General features: G+C 36.1%; 1 protein-coding gene across 2 annotated transcripts; it reads left to right on the forward strand.

Annotated features, from left to right (window-relative positions):
* Positions 1 to 27,403, forward strand: LOC127441785 (NACHT, LRR and PYD domains-containing protein 1 homolog). Of its 2 annotated transcripts, none has more exons than XM_051699364.1 (16): positions 1 to 66; positions 196 to 264; positions 564 to 651; positions 773 to 969; positions 1,208 to 1,261; positions 5,247 to 5,369; positions 5,736 to 5,773; positions 7,610 to 7,665; positions 8,631 to 8,845; positions 10,945 to 11,201; positions 20,989 to 21,150; positions 21,259 to 21,388; positions 22,006 to 22,023; positions 24,134 to 24,160; positions 24,893 to 25,142; positions 26,733 to 27,403. In XM_051699364.1, the coding sequence occupies exons 2-16, from the start codon at positions 255 to 257 to the stop codon at positions 26,734 to 26,736; spliced, it is 1,629 nt and encodes a 542-aa protein (XP_051555324.1). In that variant the 5' UTR covers positions 1 to 66; positions 196 to 254; the 3' UTR covers positions 26,737 to 27,403. The 2 variants fall into 2 exon arrangements, with proteins under 2 accessions (XP_051555324.1, XP_051555325.1); XM_051699365.1 differs by having other exon boundaries at positions 50 to 66; positions 245 to 264.
* Positions 27,404 to 27,537: the final 134 nt, after the last annotated feature.

Genomic DNA, 27,537 nt, shown 5'->3' on the forward strand with positions numbered 1-27,537 from the left:
CACATTAAGATAAGGTGAATGAAACATTGAAAGCACAAGGATTTATACGATCACCCAGCCAATAAAGTAAGTTATGTTATGCAAGAGTGTTTTAAGTTATGTAAGAGTGTTTTGTGATGTTGAGGAATAATGAAGGAGAACATTCTCTTGAGATCTGTTCCTGAAATTATGTTTATTGGATTTATTTGTACGTAGTGTGACTTACGGTGAATTTCTTCATTTAAAAATCCTGCTGAACCTTTAGGTGAACAGATATGGATATGGGTGAGTGTGAAAATGAACTTCTTACAGTAATGTTTAAATCTGTCCAGCTCATATTGATGAATGTTCCTCAGAAATAAAGAATATTTACATTTAAATTACTGCCATTACTTTTAGCATTTACTATACTCTGTAATTTCATACTTCAGTCTGAAACATGACATGGAAAAACTAACATGTCTGGTGATGTCAGTGATGCAGAAATGACACATTTTACCTTTTAAAATAGCACTCTGATCTGAATCATAACTCTTAAATGCACATAGAAAATCTTGTTTCATTCTGTTTACATGTATTTGAAGATTACAGGGACACTAAAAATCTGGCACGTCTTTTGAGTGACTATGTAGAACAAGCGGTGAAGCTGTCTCGTCTTTATAACATAGAAAGGTATCAGTCGATGCTTTTATATCTGATTTCCACTGTTATTTGGAACTCTATGAACCAGATGTTGTCAAATGTATGTGACATTGGTTCTCCTTTCATTTTCTCTTTTTTATGTAATGCCAAGTGGCTACACCCAAAGCAAGACAGACGTGGAAATAAAAAGAGCAGCAGAATCCCTGATAAAAGCCCACCGTAAGAAACACAAGGAAACTGATGTGTCAGCAATACAAAGTGTTATAAAATCAGGAATAAAACTGATTAAAGACACAATCGAAATGCTGGAAAATGATTCAGATCCCGTCCAACCATGCTGTTCTAGTGGTAAGACTCTTGCTTTGCATGTGGAAAGCCTGTACCTTGCTGGAGATTTATGCATGTAGCCTGAACAACCAGATGCATTTACACTTGGCCGACTCGTATCTTGTGTGCGTCTTAAACCACCTCCTCAGAATTGATTGATGGGCCTGCTATCCATCCAAGAGACCAAGTGTCAGTACCCGTTTAATGTAACATGCCATGTATGTGATCGAGTAAACAATTGTCTATTCTTGTGTTTTAGTGACTGGACTGCCCAGACAATTCACTGATATGGAGAGGCAACTTCTTGAGCCTAGTAAGTGTGTGAAAACAAGTTTAACAGGTTTGGTGGACCGAGTCAGAGAAAGACAGGTTCATATTTACATTTTTCTGAAATGAAAATGCATTCAAATACAGAGTTTGAATACACCTACTATTTGCACATGCCTCCTACTTGATGAACAAAGTCCACAACCCTCGTGTAATGCAGGTGAATTCCCTAAGAATGAATTGTTCTTGGTAAAAGTATCAGCTATTTGTGCACGCTGTCTGTGCTGGTTTAGCACTTGAATCAATAAAGAAATTATGCAGATCAGGCAACGGTGTAAACACGCCTACAAAATCTGTGCTGAATGCAATTTGCTGTGTATTTGTGATCATGCCGGTTAGTTCTGAGCACTATTTAGCAGAGGAAGCAGCAGACCACCGTTATCTGCAATGTGCTCCTGAATAATCTCTTTAACCTTCCTATGGTATTGAAAAATGGCACATCCCTTTGGCATTCATGGTCCGCAACGGTTAGATGTGTAACCCCCTTTTTTTTTTTTTTTTTTTTGATGATGATGATGATAATTATACCATTTTTTTCTTCCCTGAAGTAAGAACAATAAAGTGTTTATTTGCACCCCGGTGTAAACAGTATCTGCCACACAGTGCGGCTATTTGCACCCCAATAGTCTGGTAGAACCACAGAATTATACAACAATCTAAACATCAGGTGTCACTGCAGTGGTGTGGGGTGTAAAGACGGTGTGAATGTGTACTGTTGTCCTAGCAACCGCTGTTCGAATCTGCACATTGTCCCACTCTTTTTCCCATCCGATTTGATGTTTCCACTCTTAATATTTCCTTTAATACTACTTAAAATAATAGATACAAAATAATATAAATGTTGATTTCATCGCAGTGATTTGGTCATGGTGAATGTCGGGGAGTGCAGAGAAGGGCTTGATCCGGAGGCGGGGTCTGTCAATCGCACTCTTTCCCGCGGCTCGGCATCACTTGTGTGTAGACATCACTGTATCACTAATATTGTAGTAACCACATTTTTTAGGCAGAAACTATAGTTTTAATGCAATTAACCATGGTGTTACCACAGTAATATGGTGGCAATATAGTAACCATGGTTAATTTTGTGGTTACTGTAAATTTACAAAAATATCATGGTGAAACTATGGTTACTGTATCAAAACCACGGTTGTTTTTTCTGAGGTAAGGTTAAGGTTAGGTTTAGGGGTTGAGGTTAATGTAGTGTGTCTGTGGGACTCTACATAAACACAATAAACACACTGCAATGATCCTCATACTGTATGTTAATGTATAAATATGGGTGCAAATAGTATTTGACACTATTTTCACCAGGGTGCAATTAGTATCTACCCTTATTTTCACCAGGGTTGGGGTGCATATGGTGCAAATAGCATATGCCATAAAATTATGCATTTATTTTGGGATTTTATACTGTTTTTATCTTATTTTCATGTAAATTTCCTAATTTTACCATTGATTTGCATATATAAATAAAAAAATGTTTTATAAAAAATAAAAAAAATAAAAACCTACTCTTCTATAAGTTGAAACATGAAGAAAATATGAAAATGCAACATAAATTGGAGGCAAATTGCTGCCATCTGGTGAACAAAATATAGTTAGTGCAGTAAAAATATTACATATAGCACATTTAAAGGCAGAAATTTGAAGCTTATGATTTTATAAAAGCACTTACATTAATTATTCTGTTAAAACTTGTGTATTATTTGAGCTGTAAAGTTGTTTAAATTGTAATTTTTACAGTCAATTTAGGGTTTGTTGACATTACATTGTCATGGTAATGAAGTTGTAAAATTTGCTATTACTTTACACAGAAAAGGTTAGTATGTGATTTTATCATACAAAAATCTTGCTTTGTGTCTTGAGCCTATAATTTAAAAAAGTGAGTATTTTAACGTTCAAAAGTTGGTCACCATTCACTTCCATTTTCAGTGCCTCACTGTAACATCATAAAATAGCTAACTTTGAGCTGATCACATGTCCACTTTTTGCCCATTTTAGTTACTATTTCAAAAAGGGATATATGTAACAATGCCAGTGCCACAGATTGGTTTCCCTCATGTACTCAATAAAGCCCAAAGTATACTTTGGTTTTGACGTGAACGTTTAGCGTCTGTGTACCCTTACAAAAAATGAGTTGCCACTCGTTATTTTCACATGCAAATGAGCTTTGCTGCAAACTCTTCACTGTTGCCAAAGGTTTGCCGAAGGTTCACACTACCGGTGAAGAGCTGCAAACTTCTGGCAAATTTGTGGCAAATAGCAAGCTCATTTGCAATGAAAATAAACTCTACAGCTGAACACTAGTATACTTCATATGACTGTGCATAGGGGTGGCGATATGACCAAAATCTTATATCACAATATGAGTAATTTTATATCAAGATAACGATATATATCACGATGTATTAAATATTTCTTGTGGGAAATTTTTATTTATTTATTAAATAACCATATTGTAATGTCTGTTTTTTGGATAATTCTGTCAGTTAATTAAATACTTCCTCTTATATAATTTTCTCTTTATTCGGAGCTTGACAATAGTCAAAAGTAAAAAAAGAAAAGAAAAAAAAATTGTTTTAATTTATTCTTATCATAATGCTACGTTTCACAATATGCCACATTTCAGTCTGACATGTTGTTGACCAATATTATTATAAACTTTCCTCAAGAAACTCGATCTTCCCAAAGCAATACAATATAGAGAATAATATATATGTATAATAATAATAATAATAATAATGCAACAAAAATAAACGCTTTCCAAATTTCCATAATTATGTAAAAACTTCATGCAGAAAATAAATATCAAATAAATATAAACATATCTTGAAAAAATAAAATACAATTATAGCCAAATTAAAGTGGACCGCATCTTTTGGCTTTCATAATATTCTTTTTGCTTGCTTCATTTTGAGGTAAAACGAATTTGTATTATTTTTATTACGAGTGATTATCGTCGTGCATCACAGATTGCATATAAAATTTTTCTGCTCCGTGTTGGGTTTTGTGAACCTACACCACAGATGTCACACCCGTTTTAATAACAAGCCCCTCTTCATTTTCTTGACTTGTTTAGGAGTCATCCTGTTCTGTGGAGATTTCTTTCTCCATTAGGGTTTTTCCTGGGTCAAAAATGATTAAGTAGCGTGCGTAATCCCGCTCTGCACTCTCCAGTAAACATCAGGAAGCATGCTGGTCTCACCTGCACTTGCATGCTCCAGATATAACACAGATAGAAACACAGATGTGTGCTTCCAGGCAGCATATTAAGCACTTATGAAGCACTGAACGTGAGATTAATGTAACTGAAGTTACTTGGGAGGCTGCTGAATATTTTTTAAACCCTGTTGATGTTTCTTAAATTCTATCAGTCTCTTGTGAAGCCCTGCCCACTGATAGATAAGCCCATGCTGCGCACATGGATATTTACACGATATAGCAAAATCTCTATCGATTGACACTTTATTTTGTCGCCACGATATATATTTTCTTATGTGCACATACACAGGTGGTTGGCATGTGCAATACAATTGCTATGAGATACTGAACTATTTATCTTCAGAAGTTTAGACTTAGTCCTTCAGACTCAAGTTACACAAGTTACACCTCCTCACACACGTGCTCTTTACTTTTGACCTTTGTCTCCTGTTGTTTACCAGGAATTACATCTTCTTCTAGCACTTCTTCATGATAGCAAAGGCTCAGTTGTGAGTGTTCCCCACCTCGTGGACACACTAATTAGTGCAAATAATTCCAGGCGCATGCACATTCTGCATGTTCAGAATATGCACATTAAGAAAAATCAGGCTGCACACGTTCAGAGCTCGAGCACTCTGCTTATGAGTCCTGTACGCAGGCACTAAGCGTTAGCTTCTGACAAAAGTATACTTTGGGCTTCAGCCTAATAGTTACTTTGAAGTTTGATCAAATCGAGATTGTAGGCTAACCAACATATCTTACACTTTCAGAATGGATACAGCACAACAAAGATATGAATGCACTCTTAAAACACTCAGAAGAAGTGATAAAATACCTTGAAATTCCTAAACTATTGCGAGAAATAACCAGCACCATGGACTTCTCTTCACAAGGTAAAGGTTCTTTGAATTCAAACTGATGTCTATTTTATTCATATATATTATAGGGGCGATTTTAACGTTCCGACTTCTTGTATTGCAGTAAATGAAATATTATAATTAAATCTTTCTCATATTATGAGGTTAAATTTATAATGCAGGAGCTTTACAGAAACCACACTGAAAATCCTGGGACTAGAGATTTTTTATGATCCCTGTTGTTGACCCTTGTTGCGGTTTGCCATTTATGGGTTAGGGTTAGTTAAAAAAATAAAATAAAAAATAAAATAAAAATCTCCTGAAATTCACATTGACTGTTGGCCCTTTTGTTTATGGTGTGCAGTTTATGTGTTTGCTGATGGTTTAATTTTCTTTTATCAGTTTCCTACAATGGTTGTAAGACTTGTGCTGACTTACAGGTGAGTACTATCTGTTGCTTGATTACAGTAAATCAGTCCCAGAATTTGTGTGTGCATTGTTTGTGTGTCTGCTTTATGTTTGTGTATAAGTGTATGTGTGTGTGTGTGTGTTTGAACTTCACACATTATGTTGTAAGAGCTCAGACTTTGTAGTTAAGCTCGCCAAGAACATCTAAAAGAATAGTTTACTAAAAAATGAAAAGTCTGTCAAAATTTACTCATCCTCATGCCATCCCAAGCCTGTATGAATTTATTTCTTATGTGGAACACAAAAGGACATTCAAAAGTTTTAATTAATATCTTGGTCCTTCTTTTCAATACAATGGCAGTTGATCGTGACCAAAAAGTAGTTCATGCGTTCATAATGATTCACCATGGTATACAATTTTCAACGACATTAGGATGAGTAAATGATGATAACATAATTTTCATTTTTGGGTACACTGTTGCTTTTTTAAAGCATTGGTTAAAGGATTAGGTCACGCCCCCTCATGAATAATAAAAAGGTGGACTATGACACTGCTGACATAGTGTTAAACAGTACATATCTACAACACAGAGCCATTTCTGGCCATATGGGAGCCCTAAGCGAAATCCTACTTGGGGGAAAAAAAAAAAAACACCTTGCTTTGCGGGGTCCCCCGGTGGCTCGGGGGCCCTATATGCCCATTTATAGCTAGAAACGGCCCTGCTACAACACATCCAGTGATGGTCACTCAATATTGATTTAAAAGAATAGATGCAAGAAAATGTAAATCACCCAATCTTATCATTGTCTTACATCATGTGCAACATGCACATATCATTCAATGTCTCAAATAAAACAAACTGGGTAAAAAAGTATTTTATGACCCTTTATTTGTGAATTATATTGTCAGGGTGTAGACCAAGTTAATTAAAAACATAGGAACTTATTGATTTAATTCTTCTTTTATAAAGACAATGACCACGTTTACACTGACACCAGAAAGCTGTTTATTGCAAGCAGTACCGTACCCGGGGGAGGGGGTTATGGCTGAGGTTTCCTCTTTGGCGCCCTCTCAGCAGGTGGTGCCCTAGATCGCCTATGCCTAGAAACGGCCCTGATTGCAAGAAAGCTGCCAAAGGCTCGAAATCAGTGTATGTGTTTACATGAGCTGTGTTTGCAGCATACATTTTACTCCCGTATACATGCGGCTCATTCAGTAAACAGCTTTCTCCACAGCAACGTAATTTTCTCGCAATGCTTTACTTTCCGTTGCTTTGCTTTATTTCCAGATATTACAGAGTTGTTGCTGTTTGTTTTCTTCACTTTCTATCATGACCTGCAGCAGAATTGCGGTGCAATAGTGTGGTTTCCCTCTTATGTCAAACTCAGGGATTCCCGCAGTGTGCAAACGCACATATGCTGTCATGAGGGACAATCGATATTTTTCAATGGTGTGTATAAAGGAGAATAGTTGATTGTGAATGTGATTTTCTCAATGTACTCCCAGCAATATTGAATTCTTTCCACTATGTTGACTTGTTGTTGGGCTCCATCTTATGACGTTTGTTATTCGGTCTGTTCACGCACATGCGCACTCCTGAAAAACCTGTAAGAACAGCACTAATTTGTTTGCATGACCACACTAAGCCGCATTCTCTGGAAGAAACCCAGGTGTGTTAAACCCTTTTCTCTTATCCATTAAATGGTGTAAGGAGTGTTCTAGTTTACATGATGTTTCAGAAAGCTGCTTTTTGCAAAAACCCTGGAATAAACCATTTTCTTAAGTGCATGTAAACGTGGTCAATGAGAAATCTATTCAAGCAATGTTTGATGAGGATGACATGATCTAGTGTCCTGCTTTTGCCCAGGACTCTGTTTGCTGGACACTGAAAACACCTACAGAAGGAGAACAAATGCAATTGAAGTAAGGTTCACTTTGAAGTAATCTGACATTAGGGCTTTACAATTTATCGTATTTTCACTGTGATCATGGTTTCTGCCTCTCATGGTTAATTAAGCATAACCGTCCACATTATTAGTGAGCTAACAAGTAGAAATTACAGCCAGGTAATGTTGTGAATATTTGTTCATTTTCATTAGGCCGAGTCCAAGGATGACAGACCAAATCACAAGCTCAAATCACAAAGTCTATTTTCACCTCACCTGACCTATCACGCTCCGTTCAGAAGTTTGCCACTGACCAATCATTGTTTCACTTTCAAGCATGCGGTTGTTATCGCACAATAAACCAGGGGTCTTGTATCACACTGAAGGGGTTTATTGTGCGATAACAACCAGCTGACTGTACATTATCCCACTTATTACAGGGCTACTAACCAAATAAATAAATACATGGACATCAAATATTGATTTGCGTTGAAATTATGTAATTTGAGAAGAAAGAAATCACTGAACAGCTGGAATCAACCGCTGGTTTGCATCCGAGTTCTGTTGGTGTATACTTTGAAAAAATAACCATCATTATTCAGCCTATTACAAGACTACTTGCCTAATAAAGCTAAGCTGTATTAGACAAATATCTCAGTGTAATACTTTAATACTAAGCAATACTGGATACTACTTAGTGTAATGTATAAAAACCAAAACATCGTAAAAAATGATGTGCATTGTACAAGACACTAAAAAAACAGCGAGACACAGCACAATGGCCAAAAATGTCTGTCTGACGCCTGTGAACATACAGTAGACAACAAATGAAAAGAATCACAGTTGGAATACAAGCACATGTCCTGTGTGAACAGCCCCTAAGTCATAAACAGATGTGCAAGTTATGAACACTAAAGCAGCATTCGGGTTTCAGCGCGTTGTGTGAATGATCATGGATGAAAACATTTAAGTGTTAATGAGTGTTGTCTTTGTGTTGATCAGTGTGAGCTCCACAGCAGGGCAGTATGAGTGTTCAGTGACTGGCCTCCGCTGGTGTTGTGTCAGTGATGTCAGTTTTGTGTATCGGATCATTGAATGGGAACACATCAGTGACCATCTCAAATTGATGAGATACAAGCCATGTGGCCCTTTGATGGACATCACCATAACCTCTGGCACACTTGAGGAAGTTCATCTTCCTCATTTCCTCTGTGTAGGTAAGAAATATTACAAATATTACAGATTGCAAATAACTGAGCATGTACTTTATCTCCGCGATGAGCGGTGGTTTACATTTCATATTGTACACTGTCTGTCAATCATGTACATCACTGTTTCAGTTACTGGCCATTTGTTGCAATGTTCCACCTATTTGAGAGCACAACCAATCATCATGTAGCTGATGGGTTGCAGAGAAACAACATGATACAAAAATATATTTTGGGGTTTTATTCTGAAGGATGTTTAAAAAAAAAAAAAAAAAAAAACAGTGCTTGATGGGGCCATATATATATATATATATATATATATATATATATATATATATATAAATTAAGAAAATACAAAAAATTAAATATGGTACACTGAAATATGGCAATGAAATACAAAAAATGAAATGTGAAAATGAAATAAGGTACAATGAAATACAGTTCAGGCTAATGTCAAAAGAAAATACAAACCTTAACCATATACTTCAATACATACTTAATACATGCTTATACCATTCACAGCACCTTGTGCACTTAAGTACTTGCTTAAATCACTCAAAGCATTGTATGCATTTAACACATGCTTAAACACACAGTATTTTATGCATTTTTTAAAAAAAAAATATGTTTTCACCTTTCCTCCCCAATGCACTCTAAGTCCTCATGGTGGTGTAGTGACTTGCCTTAATCTGGGTGGCAGAGGATGAATCTCAGTTGCCTCTGCATCTGAGACAGTCAATCTGTGCATCTTATCACGTGGTTTGTTGAGCATGTCACTGTGGAGATATAGCGTGTGTGGAGGCTTCACGCTATTTTCTGCGGCATCCATGCACAACTCACCATGTGCCACACTGAGAGTGAGAACCACATTATGGCGACTATGAGGAGGTTACCCCATGTGACTCTACCCTCCTTAGCAACTGGGCCAATTTGGTTGCTTAGGAGACCTGGCTGGATTCACTCAGCAAGCACTGGATTCGAACCTGTGACTCTAGGGGTGATAGTCAGCGTCAGTACTCGCTGAGCTACCCAGGCCCCCTTTATGCATTTCTAACCAGGCTTTAAGGACGTGTATAACAGTCTCAACAATACCACACATTTTTTCACATACAGTATAACACATATTACACTTATTCACCAAACTGGAAAAAACTCTGGGCTATAAATAATTAAATAAGGTATGATTCACTCTAAATTTACATACCCAGTCCTTGCATGTGCACCAAAATGTGGTCAAACTCCACACATGCAATCCATATGCAACCTTCAAAAATATCCCATAACAAACATTCAGATTTAACATATGACTCTTCTGAACATATTTAATGCAATTTAACAACATTTTGTTTAGAATTTATATTTCCCCAAAGAATTAGCAACCGATGAACAAAACCGGGTGCTCTCCTGCACAGTGTATTCTATCACGTCTCTAGCACGAGAGAGTGCCGGAAAGCAGGTGTCGCGAAACTCTGGTTCTTAAAGGGGCCAAGTCCAATTTATGACTAGAGTTAAATTACATGAAATTTCTCCACTTGGCAACAATCATTATAGAGAAGCCATGTTCTAGGCAGGACACAAATACAATTGATTGAAAGCCCAATGTTCAATAGACAATCAGATGCAGATCCAATGCTAATAGAGCTCATGAAGTTCCCATAGACTCCCAGAGAAGCATGTCATCTGGGTGGCGTCCCAAAATGGTATCTTTGTGTGAGTACCAAGAGACTGTAGCCATGGTTTACTTTTTGAGTTGAATGATTGGATGTAACTTTGCACAGACAGGGTTGGAAAACGATTCAGTGACACCACAGTGTAAAGGTTTTTTAAGCTATATTTGAAAGGTTTAGTCACAGTGCTGTGCACTCTCCTGCTAAAGGCTTCCATTGTACACGCATTACCCTAAACAAGTTTTTGTTGGTTTCTACAAACTGAAAGACGCGTGCAAATTATATTCTGAGGTAGAGGCTGTCGGGAGAGCTTACATTGTATTTTACCCAGAACATTTCTTTAATATTTGTAACAGGTAATTGAAACACTAACCCTGACTTTTCAGATTAGTGTCATATCAGATTTTAAAATCTATATTTTATTTACTGCATTTTCACCAGGGGCAGAACCTTCCGTCACATCCGCAGCAAAAGTCCTGCATATAAAGAAATCGGGGGTGATTACACTGGAAGATTGTAATGTTAACCCCTTTCATGCCAGACTTCGACTGCCCACCTTCTCAGGCAATGGTGTTGTTGTGGAAGAAGATGCAAATCCACCAGTCCACGCTGAGGTTTTCATTTATCACATAACTGAAAGTACAGCCCATCTCACCCTCCACATGTTCCTGATTCCACAGAGAGAAGACTTAGTGGAGGTAGCAAACAACTTAACAATATATTGTAAACAAATGTAGAAATACTCAACAGTTCAACTGAAATAATTGTTATAATTTGTTATCTGTTAGATAATAGCGACATTATGTGTGATATTCCAAAACAATAATTGCTTACAGCACCTTTAATTATCATTGAAGCTAAATACATATAAAACACATTTCCAAAGGCAAAAGACGGAAAGACAAAATAAGTTGAGGCTCTAACCTCGAACTAACATAGATTACAGAAACAACAGTTAGTATAGGCATATGCAAATAAATTGACATCATCTCTTCTAAGTACAGGGTTCTGATAGGGGAAGAGTACAGATTATTCTAGAATTCTTAAAAAAAATTGTGTTCTGTGCCACTACGCAGGGGCGGTGCAACATGATCACATATGAAGTCGGCATGATGTTTCCAATAGTTTCGGTACCCTAGGATCGGCAACTGTATGCCGACACGTTGGCATGCAGCATTCTTATCAGACATGTTTGCAGTGGTTTCAATATGTAATCAGTAGTGTGTTGCATCACCTGCGTGGGAGACCACGGTTCAAAGCCAGGCAGTAACCATGTTTGAATAATCAATGACGAGCATGATTTAGGAGTTTCACTCTTCCCTTTAACTTTACTGTTTTTTACTCCACTAATGGTTAAGGTAAGGTTTAGGTTTGGGTTTGGGTTAGGGGATAGAATCTATAAATAAATGCTTTTCTCTTGCTTCACTACTAGCTTTTGGCGACCTCTCCTGGACATAAATGGAGCTCACATGTGCCCATATGCCCTACAACACTTACCGCTTTGGCCACTGGGGGCAGTGTTTCAGAATTTTGGTCAATGTATTATGATTTTCCCGAAAGAAAAGTCGGTCTACTCTATCCGATTTCACTGTGAGATCAGGCTGGGCGGTTCTAGGGTCAGTGGACATATGGGGCTTAGCCCAGAGACATCCATGTATGCATCATTATGCATGGGAGACACTTTAACATACGCTTAAAGTTACATCGGTAAAGAGTTATTTTTTAAATTAAGCAAATCCTTAAATATTGCTTCTTAAAAATTAAAAAAAACATATGCCTGAGTATAAAATGAGTTGGACTGAAAACTTTTCAGATCTACCAACTGCTTTATTCCACCACCACAGATAATCATCCGCAATCCTTCTTAATAATACTGCTCAATGCTGTTAGAATTTGTAATCAGACTTCTTAAACACGTAGGCTATACGTTAAAAACCTTTAAATCCAGAGCCATGACACCAAGCTGTTTCCTATTCCTTGTATAATTGGGAACCTGCCTACAGAACATCCACAAATTATATAATATTCATCAACCAAAAATTCATGTCCATAAAATGAGAATACCAGGCATTTCAAGATGTTAGATTTACAAACTAAAGTACAGCAGAGGTAAAGTTTATCATGTGCACTGATGCAGCCATTGATGACAGGAAAGTCAGTCCATTCCTCTTTCATGTATTTTGTGAATCCCAACTTCTTTCCAACCACTGCATTTTTAGAAGCTATTTTTGTAAGAATAAATAATGCATAAATAAATAAAGATTATATATAATAAGATTCCTTACCCATTCGTGAAGCACATATTCAATTTTATACAATCTATTCTTATTATACAAACACATAGATACGTTACATCACACACACACACACACACACACACACACACACACACACACACACACATGTTGGTGCAGCTATATTTATGAGGACTCTTCATAGACATAATGATTTTTATTCTGTACGAACTATAGATTCTATCCCCAAATTCTAACCCTACCACTAAACCTAACCCTCACAAAAAACTTTCTGCATTTTTACATTTTTTTAAAACATGGTTTAGTATGTTTAAGCGATTTTAATTATTTCCTCGTAAACCACTTAAACCCGCCCACACATACATAAATCAAACAGGCTCTTCTTCTTTAGATACCCATTGAGCTCAGCTCATTTGGCTTTGTCACATGATTCTCAAAACGCCAAACAATCCCTACAATGTCTTCACTGAACACAACAAAACAGAGGCTGAGTCAGGCCTCATTGGGACACAGTCCTTATCCAGCTAAAACAAACATGACAATCAAACAATACGTCCAAATGCAACAGAGCAAAGTTAGACAGAATTATGCTTCTAGTGATGAAAGCTAAGAATGTATTTGTGTTGTAAATACATGTGATATATTAAAGACTTCAAACTTAAACACAATAAAACTCTTACATACTTTGTATGACCAATTAATTAATTACATCTCACATATAAATAAATAAATAAATAATAATAATAATAATAATACAAATATATATATATATATATATATATATATATATATATATATATATAATATAATCAGGGTTTGAAATTAACTTTTTGGCTCACCAGCCACTGTGGCTAGTAGTTTCCATGGTCACTAGCTACTCAACATGTTCATAGCTAAAATCCCCTGCTTTGCAAAAAGTGATAAAGGTGGCTGGAGACTGTAACTGCATGCATTTGTTTGGACATTATTTGAACGAGAATGATATTAGTTTAGCAGGACACAAGACTAATGATTTAAGTCACCTTTATAATATCTGTGTCATGGACAGTTAGAACAGGAGGAAAATCTGTCAATAATTTATCCATAATTTTATTCCATTCATTTTAAATTGTACATGCATATGGAAGTTTAGCATTGTTCTATATTGTTTAACAGTGGCATTTGTAATGACAAGGCCATTACCACAGGTAAAACCATGGATGTCTCCTCATTACTGTGGTTAGGATAAAGGGGCATTCAGTAGTTCTCTAGCTAGCATTAGCATTGCTCTTCTTCGTGGACTTTTAGTACAGATAAGACAATGGTGTTAGACGGTGTTCTGCCATCTATCGATGTGGATCAGCATGATCATCTCTGCTGCCCCCGTCAGCTTTGGAATATCATTTGCATCTGGAAAATATCAGAGTTTGAGGTAATTTGTAAAGTTATATAATACTAATATAATATAATTGCTTTGCCTAAAAACAAACGTTAGAATTCAAGCGAACAGACTTCTACAGTTAAGGACAGACTATTATTGTCCTTCATATCAATAATTTTTGGAGACTGTCTATGTTTCACTTTATTTCTAAAGACAGTTATTACCTTTATAAGAGAACTGATTAGCGTGAAATAAACCTCATTTATTTAGCGATACAGAATGTCAAGGTAAAGGAAAGATTAGAATTGTTTTTGATGATCAAATTTAGCATGTCCATGAATACTGTATTTGAAGAACTCGTTTTATTTCCAAGCAAACAAATGTCATGGTTTACTCAAAACCCACAACAACTGCTGTGCCAAGCTACTAAACGAATGAAGACGTGTGCCATTTCATAGAGGTGGTGGTAGATGCCCCCCCCCCCCCCCCCCCCACTACTGCTGTGATAACAAAGAAAAGAAAATGACACGTTTCTTTGCGGTTGCATTTGTAAACACCACTGAAAACTGTCCATTACTAACATACGTTATACCATACCAATGTTTACTGTAGTTTTTTGCCTTTGCCGGTCGTTCTGTTTTCTTGCTTCAGACCTTTTTCACTTCTTCGGCAGTACAGCTACTGAATCTCCCACTGTTTCTGTTGCTAAAGCACAATAATAAATATGTTCCATTGTGTTCTTTTTGTGTCACCAAACAACACTGCACTAAGCAGAGACACGTGTAAGCGAGGATTCTCTTCTTCGACGTTTAGTGAAACAGGGCGGGTCATGTGATTTCAACATACTGAAACCCATTGAAGGGGGTGACCTGCATCATGTATAATAAAAACACTTTTTATAGAAAACTATTATGAGTACAGTCTTCATCTCATGTGAGTGTACACCATTCAGATGTATGAATGATGTATGAACTCTTCACAAAAACACAATTCATTTGTTAATATGTAAAACTTTTTAAATTAACCCCAAATTACTGAATGCACCTTAATGTTGATAGTCTTAAAAACAATAAGACTATCAATAAGACTATCAACAATAAAAAAAAACACACAGATAGCCTAAACAAATTTAGAAACCATTAACTACAACTTGTACTGTTGTGATAAAAATAAAGTCTAATAGATTAAATATGAATCTATAATAATTACCAGTTAGTGCAAGAATTATATATATATATATATATATATATATATTAACACTACCAAATACCAAAACATTTTTAGTAAGGATGATGACGGATGGGATGTCTAGCAGTTTGAGGGGTTTGATTTCCTCTATATAGAGCTTTATACTAGAATTGTCTCTGTAGAATTCAAATAGGTCACAAAAGTTTTATAGTCTCTGCTGGCCATCCTAATTTCGAGTAAAACCCGACTGATTTATGCAAGTTTCGCTCTGGAGCACACTGTCCGTACGTGTCAATGGTGGGTGTTAATTTCAAACCGTGTATATAGTATATATACAACAGAAGATCCCGATTCAAACAAGAACAAACACAATGTAATACGATGTGTAACTCTTGAAATATCCCTCAAAGAGTGTTATGACAGGCTATGGTGGTTAGCTGATAGCATGTTTATGGGGGCGTCTGAATCAGATCCCTAGCTCCCTTTATTACGAATCAGTATATTGTTAACCCTTTAAATCCTGAGCCCCAAATTCCGAAAATTCCATTCTGTGCCAGAATATGATATTCATATCAAAATTCATATTATATTCATATTCATATAACATCACACACCTGAACTGTATATACCATATTGAAGAGAAGAACTAGCGCTTTCAAATGATATAAATATATGTATGATTATTTAAGGCTAATCATCCTTTATCAATAAGATTTCACAAAGCAATTTTTACAAAAATCTTCTCCAGCCACCATTCCTCATCAGACAACTGCATTTTTAACCATTTTAATTACAAGCTAGAGGGAAACTTAGAGTGTATGAAATATACATGATTTTATGGGCAATGTAGAATAGCAGACAGATTTGAAATATAATCTATTGTTTAAAAGTTACGACCATTCTAGTGATTAGTGGGAAAACGAAAAAAAAAAAAAAAAAAACATTAGAATGTTAAGATACATTTCACATGACCACTCCTCAAATACTCCTTTTGAGCACCTGTAATAATAAATTGAGATTGCTTCTGAAATTGAAGGACACAAACACTGAAATATACATTTTATGTGTTCAATAAAACACACACTTTATTTAATTTGAACATTAGAATCTCACACGAATTATACAGCAAAACATACAAAATCAAACTTTCGAAATATCTACAGTAAATACATTTTTAATAAAGAGTGCAGGAACAGAATATATATAAATTCATAAATACTCAACAACTGCATTACCTGTGGAGAGAAGAGAGGGAGAAAAGAGGGGAGGGGGAGGACAACAACACCAATAAACACAGCCCAACCTAGGCCTCTTCTTGAAACTGGTCACACTCAGCTGAGTGCCAAGACTGAAAACAGTTCCTATCACGAACCAAGCAAAGTCTTTTGCCATTACATTCCGGTGTGCAACAAGCTACTTTAGTTTTATTTTCAGTCCTACTTTACCGATAGCATAGCCAACATCTCTTAGAGGACTCTTCAAATTTAGGGACATGGGCTGTGTGGAGTGATGACGAAGGAGGGACTACAGGCTTTAGTGTATGCCAAGGGAAACTTGTGTGAATATCGATACCTCCCAGCTGACGAGCTATGCTCATCCCCTGGTGCCGCATGAATGTGTTGCCATTCCTTAAACAATATGAAACTATTGATGATGGCAATGTCTATGAAGTGGAAAAAAAAGAGTCTTCCACCACTTCTGAGCTTTTTGTAGGACATCATAAGATTTTATAATTTATTCTGACCTATCAACACTGCCCATGCTTTTGTTATAATCGCTGATGACAGTGGGCTGGAGGGCTACTTCTTTTGTCCAGTTGCCATAATTTTTTACAAACCTAGTAATTTCGGTTGAGCCATTCGCATTGTGGAAATTGGAGAGGCATGTAACTGCACGCGTGTCCTTCCACTGACAAGTATATTACAAGTATATTCCCCTCAATCCTACACCACCTCATATCCCCACGAGCTGTCTTGTGTTCCCATCTTTTGATGCCTTTAATTTCTGCAAACAGTTTACGATTCACCCTGCATGTCCCACAGCCATTAGTTCCCATTTCTAACAACTTAACCATAAGAGCTGGGGCTGTGTAAAAGTTGTCAAACCAAACATTGTGGCCCTGGTCTTTGAATGGCTGCAGTAATGATTCAACTACTTTGGTGGCCAAGTCAGTGACACGCCCATCATGACTGCCTGCGTAAACATTAAAGTCGAGAGTATACCCCGAATCTGATGTTGCAATTACCCATAATTTATAACCCCACCAAGAAGGCTTGCCCTTCATGTATTGTTTAAATCCTGACCGAGCTTTAGACTTGACCATACGTTCATCTGTTGCGAGATTTTAGTTAGGCTGAAAGAGCTGCTGGCATTTTTGTTTGAGGTGGTCCATACAAACCTCAAACCTCGCCTTCCTAAGGCGATCCTGATTATCCTCTGTGGTAGGGTCTACAACACGTAGAGCTGCTAAAAGAGCCTTGTAGCGGTCACACAACATAAATCCCCTCGCCCACGAGTGACTTGGTTCCCCAATAATGATGGGAATCAGGGAGAATTGAAAACCCCATGTAAATGAGCAACCCAAGAAATTTGTAAAATTAATCGGGGGTCACCTCCATCCAAGTTCCTTGGAAGCTGGAATATGACGGACAGTTTAGGACGAGCTCCCACCCCTGATGGTTTGTAAAGCTGCATATCTCAGCAACTACAGCCTGAGTAAAATACAGCATGAAAAAGTCAATTTCTCGCAACATCATATTAGAGGTTGACCACACAGCCTGATGCATGCTACCTAAGTCAATACTGAATGGACGGCTAGGCTTAAATGGTAGAGGTTTTGGTGACTGTGAATCGATGTCAGAGTACGAGGGATAAGAAACAGAGTCAGGGAAGCATTTACTCTTTCTAGCTGACTTGGGACCTGTGCGAGAATGGCTAGCCATACCCAAAATAATAAGAGTAACAGTGTTAGTGTTACAGTGAGTATCAGTCATATGAGAAATGGAAACAAACAATACATACACATTCATACATACCCAGTTGATGGTCTCGGCTGGGGATCAGGTTCCAACTCATCCTCCATCTCCTCTTGGTCCGGGTCTTCCTGCGGTAGTTCCTGGTCCAGCAGATCTCCCTCCTGAGTGCTCATACCCTCAAAAGCAGGGAGCCATAGTCTTTCCATCTCTGCAACAGAAAAAAATTACAGCAGTGTGTTCTTCACAAATCCATTCACTGAATAGTCACCAAAGGCTTGCAGACTAAGCAGAATGTCCAACTGCAGACAGCCCTCTCACATTTTCCTTGTAAACAGGAAGCTACACACAATCTAAAATCATGTCTGTGTGATGGATTGGTAAGGCTATCTGCTAAATTATAGAAAGATATCTACCTTTTTTTTTTTTTTACATGGGGAAATCAATAAGCTAGATAACTTATCTAACTAGCAGGCCAGTTTCCAGTCAGATCTGAACAGCATAAAGAAAAAAAAAAAAGGTCTGAACAGCGTCTGCTCTCTGCCTCACATTACTTCAGGCGGATTGTTCACAGGCGGCAAAACTGACAAATAAAGTTATTGATATTTAGTTAAAAATTTACATAGTATTGCTAGTTAATGTTTATTTAGCAAGTTTCACAGAAACTGCCAAAAATACATTTATATAAAAAGAAGAGTCTCACCTGACGGTCACATTTTTTTCCACAAAAAAAAACAAAAAAAAAACTAGCTAACGCAAATAAATGCTCCGTAACTAAAAAGGTTTGACTATCTTCCATAAGCGACAAAACTGGCCAAAAAAGTTATTGATATTTAGCTAAAAATGTACACAGTATTACTAGCTAATGTTTATTTAGCAAGTTTCACAGAAATTTGCTTAAAAATAGAGGCTAGCTGCCTGGCCGATGAACGCCGACGGTCATGTCATTTTTTCCAGAAATAACTAGCGTTACTCAGAGTATGATGCATTACTTAGCGTTACTTTAGTTACTTTGTAACTAAAACGTTTTGACTTTCAATAGACAATACTGACAACACCTGTTAAATAACTTGTCTAACCTCGAAAGATCGCCTCAGTTTTCAATTTGCAGCAGTAAGTCCAACACTGGAAGTAATCTCCCGGTGTATCCTCTCTGGCTCCGCCCAGGCAAATGGAGGATGACGCTGATGGCGATATATTTATTATTCATGCCCAGTAAACCCTTAACCATATGTGCTTTTAGCTTATATTGTCATGAATGTCTGTCAGTTTTCAGAAATAAAATCGGTGATTGGACGGCGAAGATATTGAGACAGGAACCATGGGAATAATTGTTCCCAAATTTGAACGCTGGAAAGGGTTAAAACACAAATTCGGGCACTGGCAAGGCATCTACTGAGCACTGGGACACTTACAGTAGGACTCAATCACCTGCGACATGATAATGAGTTATGAAAGATTATGAAAGATAAATTACATAAAGAACTGAAAATATAAAGAGTGTATTTTAAATCTTCTTTTAACAACTTATGGATGAAAATGCCTAGAAATGGCCGACTCACTGATCAGTGCCCTGACTACTGAACTAGGGAGCTGATTGAGATGCACCCTATGGCAACAGTTTTTTCTGGACTCACTGAAACTCACTGTTTTCTGACTGTGGTCTCGAGACGCAATGTAAAAACTAACAAAATGAGCAGAGAAAAAAAAGTGTTATTTGGAGTAAAAATGAATTTCTGGCTCAACTTGTGCAGTTGTTAGCTGTCATAACAACTCGACTTAGTAAATGATATCAACAAAACTAACCTCGGACACCTGCCCTTTTTGGTGTGTTTTCGTAGCAGTGTCTTAAACTGAACATCTCAAGTTCCATTTTTTTTTTTCTTTCATATTCCAAAAAGTTTTCTTTAAAATGAATCCATGCAATTAACTCAGCATGTTATTTTCTTAAGAGTTATAAGCCATTATTTTCTGTTTGACATTTAGGTAGAAAATCTAAAAAAATTTTAAAAAAAATTTACTGATATCCTGCATGAAGCTGGACTAGAAACTAGAAAGTCACACATAAATAATATTACTTATTTTCTATGGCATGATTCCCAAAAACATTGTTTTCTAGGTAGCAGGTAAAACATTTTGTGAATTAATGAGAGCCTCGGACCACTTGTAAATCCATTATGTGCAACTTTAACAGATCATTCTTGGAGTTTATTAGCAACAAAGGGAAACATCAAAAATAAAACTATTGCGTTTGATAATTGCAAAGCCATTGTACACCATTTCCGAGAATAAAATTGTTGCTAAACAATTATATGCAGTCACGTGGTAGACCTGATGTCACAGTTACATGTCAGATAATAATAGATACTGTATATTATACAGCCGCAGCATCAGTCACACATTGCCCCCATCAACGTTTGTGGAAGCACATGCGTATAAACGTGTGCGTCGGGAGGAGCAAATGTAAACATGGAGATGGTGCACAACAGAGATTGCGGTCCGTGTAGTGCATTTGACACAGAGTAAAAACATCAACCATGGCCACCCCCACCCCCCACTCAGACAACTGGCACGGCCCAGCGGAGGAGTAAGCCAGGGCCCCGTGGTACCTTAATGCGGCCCTGTGTATGTGACACTGCAATAGTTTTTACTTGTAATCCTTGTGATGTAGCCAATTAATTCTATTTTTTCTGTATGTTTTCCCCCACAGAAAGTGAAAAATTCACCATCTTCACATGGTAAACGAATCATTAAGTCTAATCCAGAGAACAAACCACAAAGTCTTTTGGGTGAATCTGAGGACAATTTGCGATTGAATAACCAGTACAAACTCAAGATAAACTGCTCATCTAACCTAGAAGTTGAACCTGAGGTATTTTTTATTTTATTTACATGTATTTGTTTATATTTCTTTTAAATTTCTATTACATAAGAGAGTGGTATCCAGGTATTCAGATCAATGCTCTTTATTCCAATGTAGGTGATGAGCTTTAGGGAAACCAGCCCAAATTTCTTTGAGATATATATAGAAGATGCATATGAAGACTTTATGATTTACACAGTCAGTGCAGAAAATGATAAAGTGGTTTGGAAAGCAAAAATACGGAAAGGTAAGACAATAATTAAACTTTGACTGTTACATATTTTTGGAAAATAAACATGAAAAGTTTACGAATAGGGCTGTAAATTTAACGTTCATTTTGTGCGATTAATTATAAAGAAGTAACAAAATTAAATATGGCAATTAATTATGCCTACTAACATGTATGTAAATTGAATAAAACGTAGGGCTCATGGCGTGAGGTACTGAAAAACAAGGAGACATGATACAGCAGGCAAAGATGTCTTTCTGCAACATGTTTAAATAGATATTTGGGTGATCTTTTTTCAGCCAATATTGATGTGTGATTAATTTGGTTATTAATCCATATCAAGTTATTTGACTAAAAACTTGAATTGATTGACAGATCCGTTAAAAAGCCTTTGTTAAAAAAAAAAAAACCTTGATGTAAAAATACTTTGCATTCAAGGTACTTCTTACAGTAATTGTAAATAAACTGAATGCATTATATTATGTATATATATATATATATATATATATATATATATATATATATATATATATATATATATTTTTTTTTTTTTTTTTTTTTTTTAATAAAGATCATATAATGTTTAGTTTTCAATTTAAGATTAGTAATCATTTTGTACCTTTTCTGCATTACAGCGGAATATGGCAGAGGTGGTAAGATGATTTTCATTATGTTAAAGCACTTATCTGAGACTTTTAGAGCTCCCAAAATAATAAATATTAAAAATTATATTTCAGAGTATGTGTGGAGTTTGAGTTAATGCATCACTTCCCTAATTTAGCTAGATATAAAAAAAAATAATAGATATAAAAATCTGGCCAAATAAAAAGTTGTCATCATTTCCTCACCTTCATGTTATTCTAAACATGAATTACTTTCTTCTGCAGAACACAAAAGGGGAATAAAAAAAACCTGAAAACTGTGCTGGTCACTCTTTTCTTTTACATGCTATTTTTAATTACAGTGAATTGGAACTAGAGATTTCAAGCTTCAAAATAGATTAAAAAAAAACAACAAAAAAAAAAACAAAACAAAAAAACGATTTTGGCTGATGGTATCACACTTACTGTCTATTTCACATCTCACTCTCATCAGTTGGAGGTATGACATATCTTTTTTGTCACTTGACAGCTTCAGTCCCCATTCATTGTAAGTGTATGGAAAAGAGCGATCAGTACATTCTTCAAAGTTTATCCTTTGATGTTCTGCAGAAAGAAAGTCATACGAGTTTGGAACGGCATGGGGGGCGAACACACGTTGGCATAATTTAAATGTATTCACTATTCCATTAAGCTGCACTTTGTAACTTTGTGCTCTCTAGCGACATCTGTGGTTGGAACTTAAAACTGCAAGCAATTTGTGGCAGAACACTTTATGTCAGTCGTGTTTCGACTTTGCTGTTCTGGCGGATGAATCTCATAATTTGAAGTTACCTGGACATCACCTGTGTGTGATCATGACTGGGAGACAATCAGAGTCATACTGTGCTATTTTCATGTTGATATTATGTTGTTCTAATAAACATTTGTAACTGAAACATTACCTGCTTTGATAAAGATAAACAACACTCATATTTTCATATTTTGAATGAATGATTTTACAACAGTAGCTCTTTTCTGATACTCAGAGCGCTTTTACATTGATAACAAACCACCACCAGTTACCAGTATATTTTTAATATGATCATTCAAGTGTTTTATCTACTATTAATTTTTGTATTGTAATGCAGTTAGCAATTTAAGAGGTGAAACTCGTGATATGGCTGATATGGGTTCAATGGAAGACTTTATTTCTATAGATTATATTGTACAGCCTCAGGTGATAAGTAAATATGCAATATAAAAATTACAAAAAGTAAATTTCAGAGGTCATGAATATTAGTAAACATGTCACTATAACTTCCCTCATCAACGTAGAGATGTGATCGGTTAACACACAGTAATGTTTGATTCATAAAGCATGACAACCAATATAAGTTTCAACAAAGCTACCAGAAAGCATATCCAAGCATTATAGTAAGTAAAGAACTTCACCAAACAGTTAACAGAGAAACATCCATCCAGACCACAACGATGCTGTCCTGAACTGTGTGACAGTGACTGACAGAACTGAATAGCGTATTTTCTCCAGCCAGAACATGTGACAACCGGTACTCCTTTTCTGTGTTTACAGACATGATGTAATGAAGCAAGGATGAACGGCATAAGCCAGCAATTTAGCGCCAAATCTGACCCGACAGCTCAAAATACAAATTATGTTTTCAAATCATTCCTTAGTGTAGTGAATTGGCATAAGACAAGGACATTGGTTTGAAAACGATTTATGTACTCAATCAATAATGGCAATTTGTACATTTTTTCAACAAAAAATATTACGTAGTGCAGCTTTAAGGGCAATTGTGAAGTAACATTCAAATCTCTACAAATAGCATACTGTATCTGTTTCCCTCCTGACATTTAACATTACATATTATTATATTATTAATTAAACTAACAATTTTCTTTCACTGGTTAGTTAATGTACATAACCACAACATGCCCAGCGTAAACATAATATTGAGTTGCCTCAGATGTGTGGTACAAAGCCTTAAAACTATGACAATGTATCAAGCATCTGGTTTTATTGTCAATCATTTGACTAAAACGATGCAATTTCCCATTAACATTTTGATATTTACAGTATGCCACAATTTTATTCACCAGGTTGCATATTGTGAAGTTTTTTTTTTTTTTGTGATAAATGCTGCTTTGCTTGTTTTTGTAGATAGATCCAGCTATTCCAGCTCAAGTGGTAAGACTGTGTTTTCTGTTTTGATTTAGCTTTGTTTTCATTGCCGAATATTTTAGTTACAGATTCTACTGTTATTATTAATGTAATGTTTAAATGGAGCTGTATGGACTCTCTGGAGGGGGGGGGAGTGATCAGGAAACTCTCCGATCATGAAAAAAACCAACACAAGACACATTCAAGATTGCAATCTAATCACACACAATAGATTGAACTTGGCGAAGTTTAAATACTTCTGGTTGTTTAAGCCACATTCGCAAACTTACGCCAGTAATTGGGTTTTGATGAAAATCAAGAGCAACAGGGAAAGATCCTCACCAAATAAACCTTTATCACAGTCTGTGCGTCATCACATTTAACTTCATTTAGTAACATTTTTGAAGTTTCACCCGCATTGTAGTCCATTGTTTTTAAATTAGTGCTATTCAGCGTGCTTTTTTATCATTTGTCATGAAGATACTTCCATAAAGAAACATACTTTTCACAAGTATGTGGATGCAGACCTGAGCATGTTGCCAATGCATTGACCATGCATGGTCCGTAGTGTGGTGGTAACAAACATCCATACTCAAGAGAGCGATAGAATTACCTTCAAAAGTTTGTGCCATAAACTTGATGTTATTTATTTTTTTAGGAGCCGCATGAAGTGCCTAAGTGTAAAATGTCCCATAATCAGGCAGCTTTTGTGTGGTTTTGGCCCAATGTTGTTTACAGTGTCTTTTCATCTCCATGCAGGTGCTGCGTTTGTGGAGAAGCACAGAACAGACTTGATCAACAGAGTTTCTCTGGTGGAGCCCATTGCAGATGACCTGAAAGCTCTGATTGGTGATGAGAAATATGCAGTCATTTTACAACCCCAAGAAACATCCCAAGAGAAAATGAGAAAGCTTCTGTCTTTCCTGACAACACCTACACTGAAAGCGAAACTTTACCAAAGCCTTTTAAAAAATGAGTGCTACCTTGTAGATGATTTGGAAAATTCTGGGTAAGAGAGTCAATTTACTCTTTTATTGTATCAATACAATTAATTCACTACGGCTTATTATTACTATTATTATGGTCCAACATTAATTATATGCATTTAACAAATAAGAACTCACTTATCATCTTAAACTCTGTGGACCTGCCGGCGGGTCCATAGAGTTTGAAATCTGAACTTTTCAGAGATAATCACCACTTCTGCATTTATATTACTTAAAATAACAAAATAAGACCTCAACACATTTACATTGAAAATTAGTGCCCCCTAGAGGTAATAAGGTAGAAATATTAATATGAATATAAAATTCCTTCACATAGCACATAAATGGACATGTCATATAGCAAATAAAAGCTCTCACTCTCAGGAATGTGACTGTATAGTTATATTTTGTTGCTCTAATACCACAGTTCAGAATATTTTCAAAAGAATCACAAAGTGAAATATGATATCTGTAAGACATCAAATACAGATGTCTCTTTTATGCTCCGATAACTGCTGCTTTAAGCCCCAAATAGCTAAACATTTTTATCTTATTTTACCTTAGGAAGTTCTCAAAAGAGAGCCATTGTTTGCTTGTCTGTGATCTTGCTTGGCTGAATAATCCAATGTTATATCTTAGATGTCCAGAACAAAATATGCCATTCAGCAGGAAAAGCATGCTAAACAAATCATTATAAATATATGTTTTTGACTATTGATGATGAAATGTTATATAATCGCAAAGGGGATTTCCATTTTCTAATGACACTTAGAATGAGCTTCTAATCCACCCAGAGGCCAAGATATTCAATGAAATAATGAGGGTGGTTGAAATGAAAATTAGACTGAATGTGACTATGGATGAGCACATCAGTGAGAACTAAAATGCATTAGAGCACCACCTACATTTCAGATCTGTATATTGTGATGAATGTGACAGAGAAAACAATATTTTTCTGCCATCTAGTGGAATAAAATAAGACTATTTGGAGGGAGATGGGGTGAACAGAACCAAAATTACATGCTTACAAATTTTGCTGTTCTGGTTGTTTCTTATTCTGTTTATCATAAGATTATAAACACATACAATATGACTTATTAATAATTGTCTTTTTTAATTTTTATTTGAGGGGTTCTCTGAAAAATTAGACCAATTGTTTGCAATTTTTCCACAGTATGTGTTAATGGTGAACTTTTAAATTTGACTGTGGAAAGTTGCAGGCGGCAGACCAAAAATTCTCCAGAGTTTAAAAAAAATAAACATTTGATCAAATGCACTTATTGTGAACATGCTATATGTGTTCTCACTTAGATTCTGAGATTCACATGTGTTGTTAGGTTGGGGTAGGGTAAGAGTTAGGGGTCAACAATGTAATTACAGATGTTATTACATGCAGGTACTTTAAATATAAGTAAAATGACATTTAGGTTTTTTGGAAATTACTCAAATCAACTTGTTCAAAACTTTACATATTATTGGTGCTTAATACCGTGTATGAACTTTTGAACACAACCTCATTGTCGAATTAAATCTTTACCATGTAAATGACCATCTGACCAATGCATTCAGTGTTTTTGTATCTTGTTCTTTTTTCTCTCTCCCCTCTGCTGTAGCTGACTGGAATACATAATCTTCATCTGTAAGAGCACCTGAGACTGGATGGCAGAAATCATGTTCAGTGAACATGTGAAGATTCTTGTGCCTCTAAAGTTTGAATAGACCAGACCAGCTGGCATCTCCAGTCAAGAACAATTCGCCATGAGCTTTTAAAAACCATCATGGGTGTGAAATGGACTATGTATGGTGCTCCATTATTTACACATTCACAAATTTCCATAATTTCAGAAGTACATTTTAACTATTCACACATGAAAGGCCTGTGATAAAGTCAGCCCAAATAAAAATATTCAATATAATAAACATTCATAAACATTAAGGTATGTGGTTAAGACTTACAGTAAAGAAACGTTTGTTACACACCATTACCAGTGATGAATAAATGAGTATGGCTTATTTACCAAAGAACGTATTTAAATGTTAAACCTGGGCCATAACCACTACAGACAGTCAGATTTGTGGTTGAATGATATTGGTTCCTCTTGTTGATGCTTAAATTAAAACATTTGATCTTCCCAATACTGAAAACTGTATATGGTTGCATTCTTGCACTGAACAGACCAATCAGTGAATTAATAAAATATTCTATCAATCAATTGATAAATGATAACATTTTCATTGTAAATGATGCACTAATGAATAACTATGACCATATAGAATCACCTTTACTATGATCATAGAATGACAGTTGACACCAGACTGATATCTCTGTAAATTCAGCAACAGGAGGTCGAAAGTTCTGCTGCTAAAATTGGTCTGTAGTTATAGAAATTCAAACCACTGCCCCCAGTGGCTGAAGCT

This window comes from Myxocyprinus asiaticus, chromosome 1 (genome assembly GCF_019703515.2).
Source record: "Myxocyprinus asiaticus isolate MX2 ecotype Aquarium Trade chromosome 1, UBuf_Myxa_2, whole genome shotgun sequence".
Lineage (NCBI taxonomy): Eukaryota > Metazoa > Chordata > Actinopteri > Cypriniformes > Catostomidae > Myxocyprinus > Myxocyprinus asiaticus.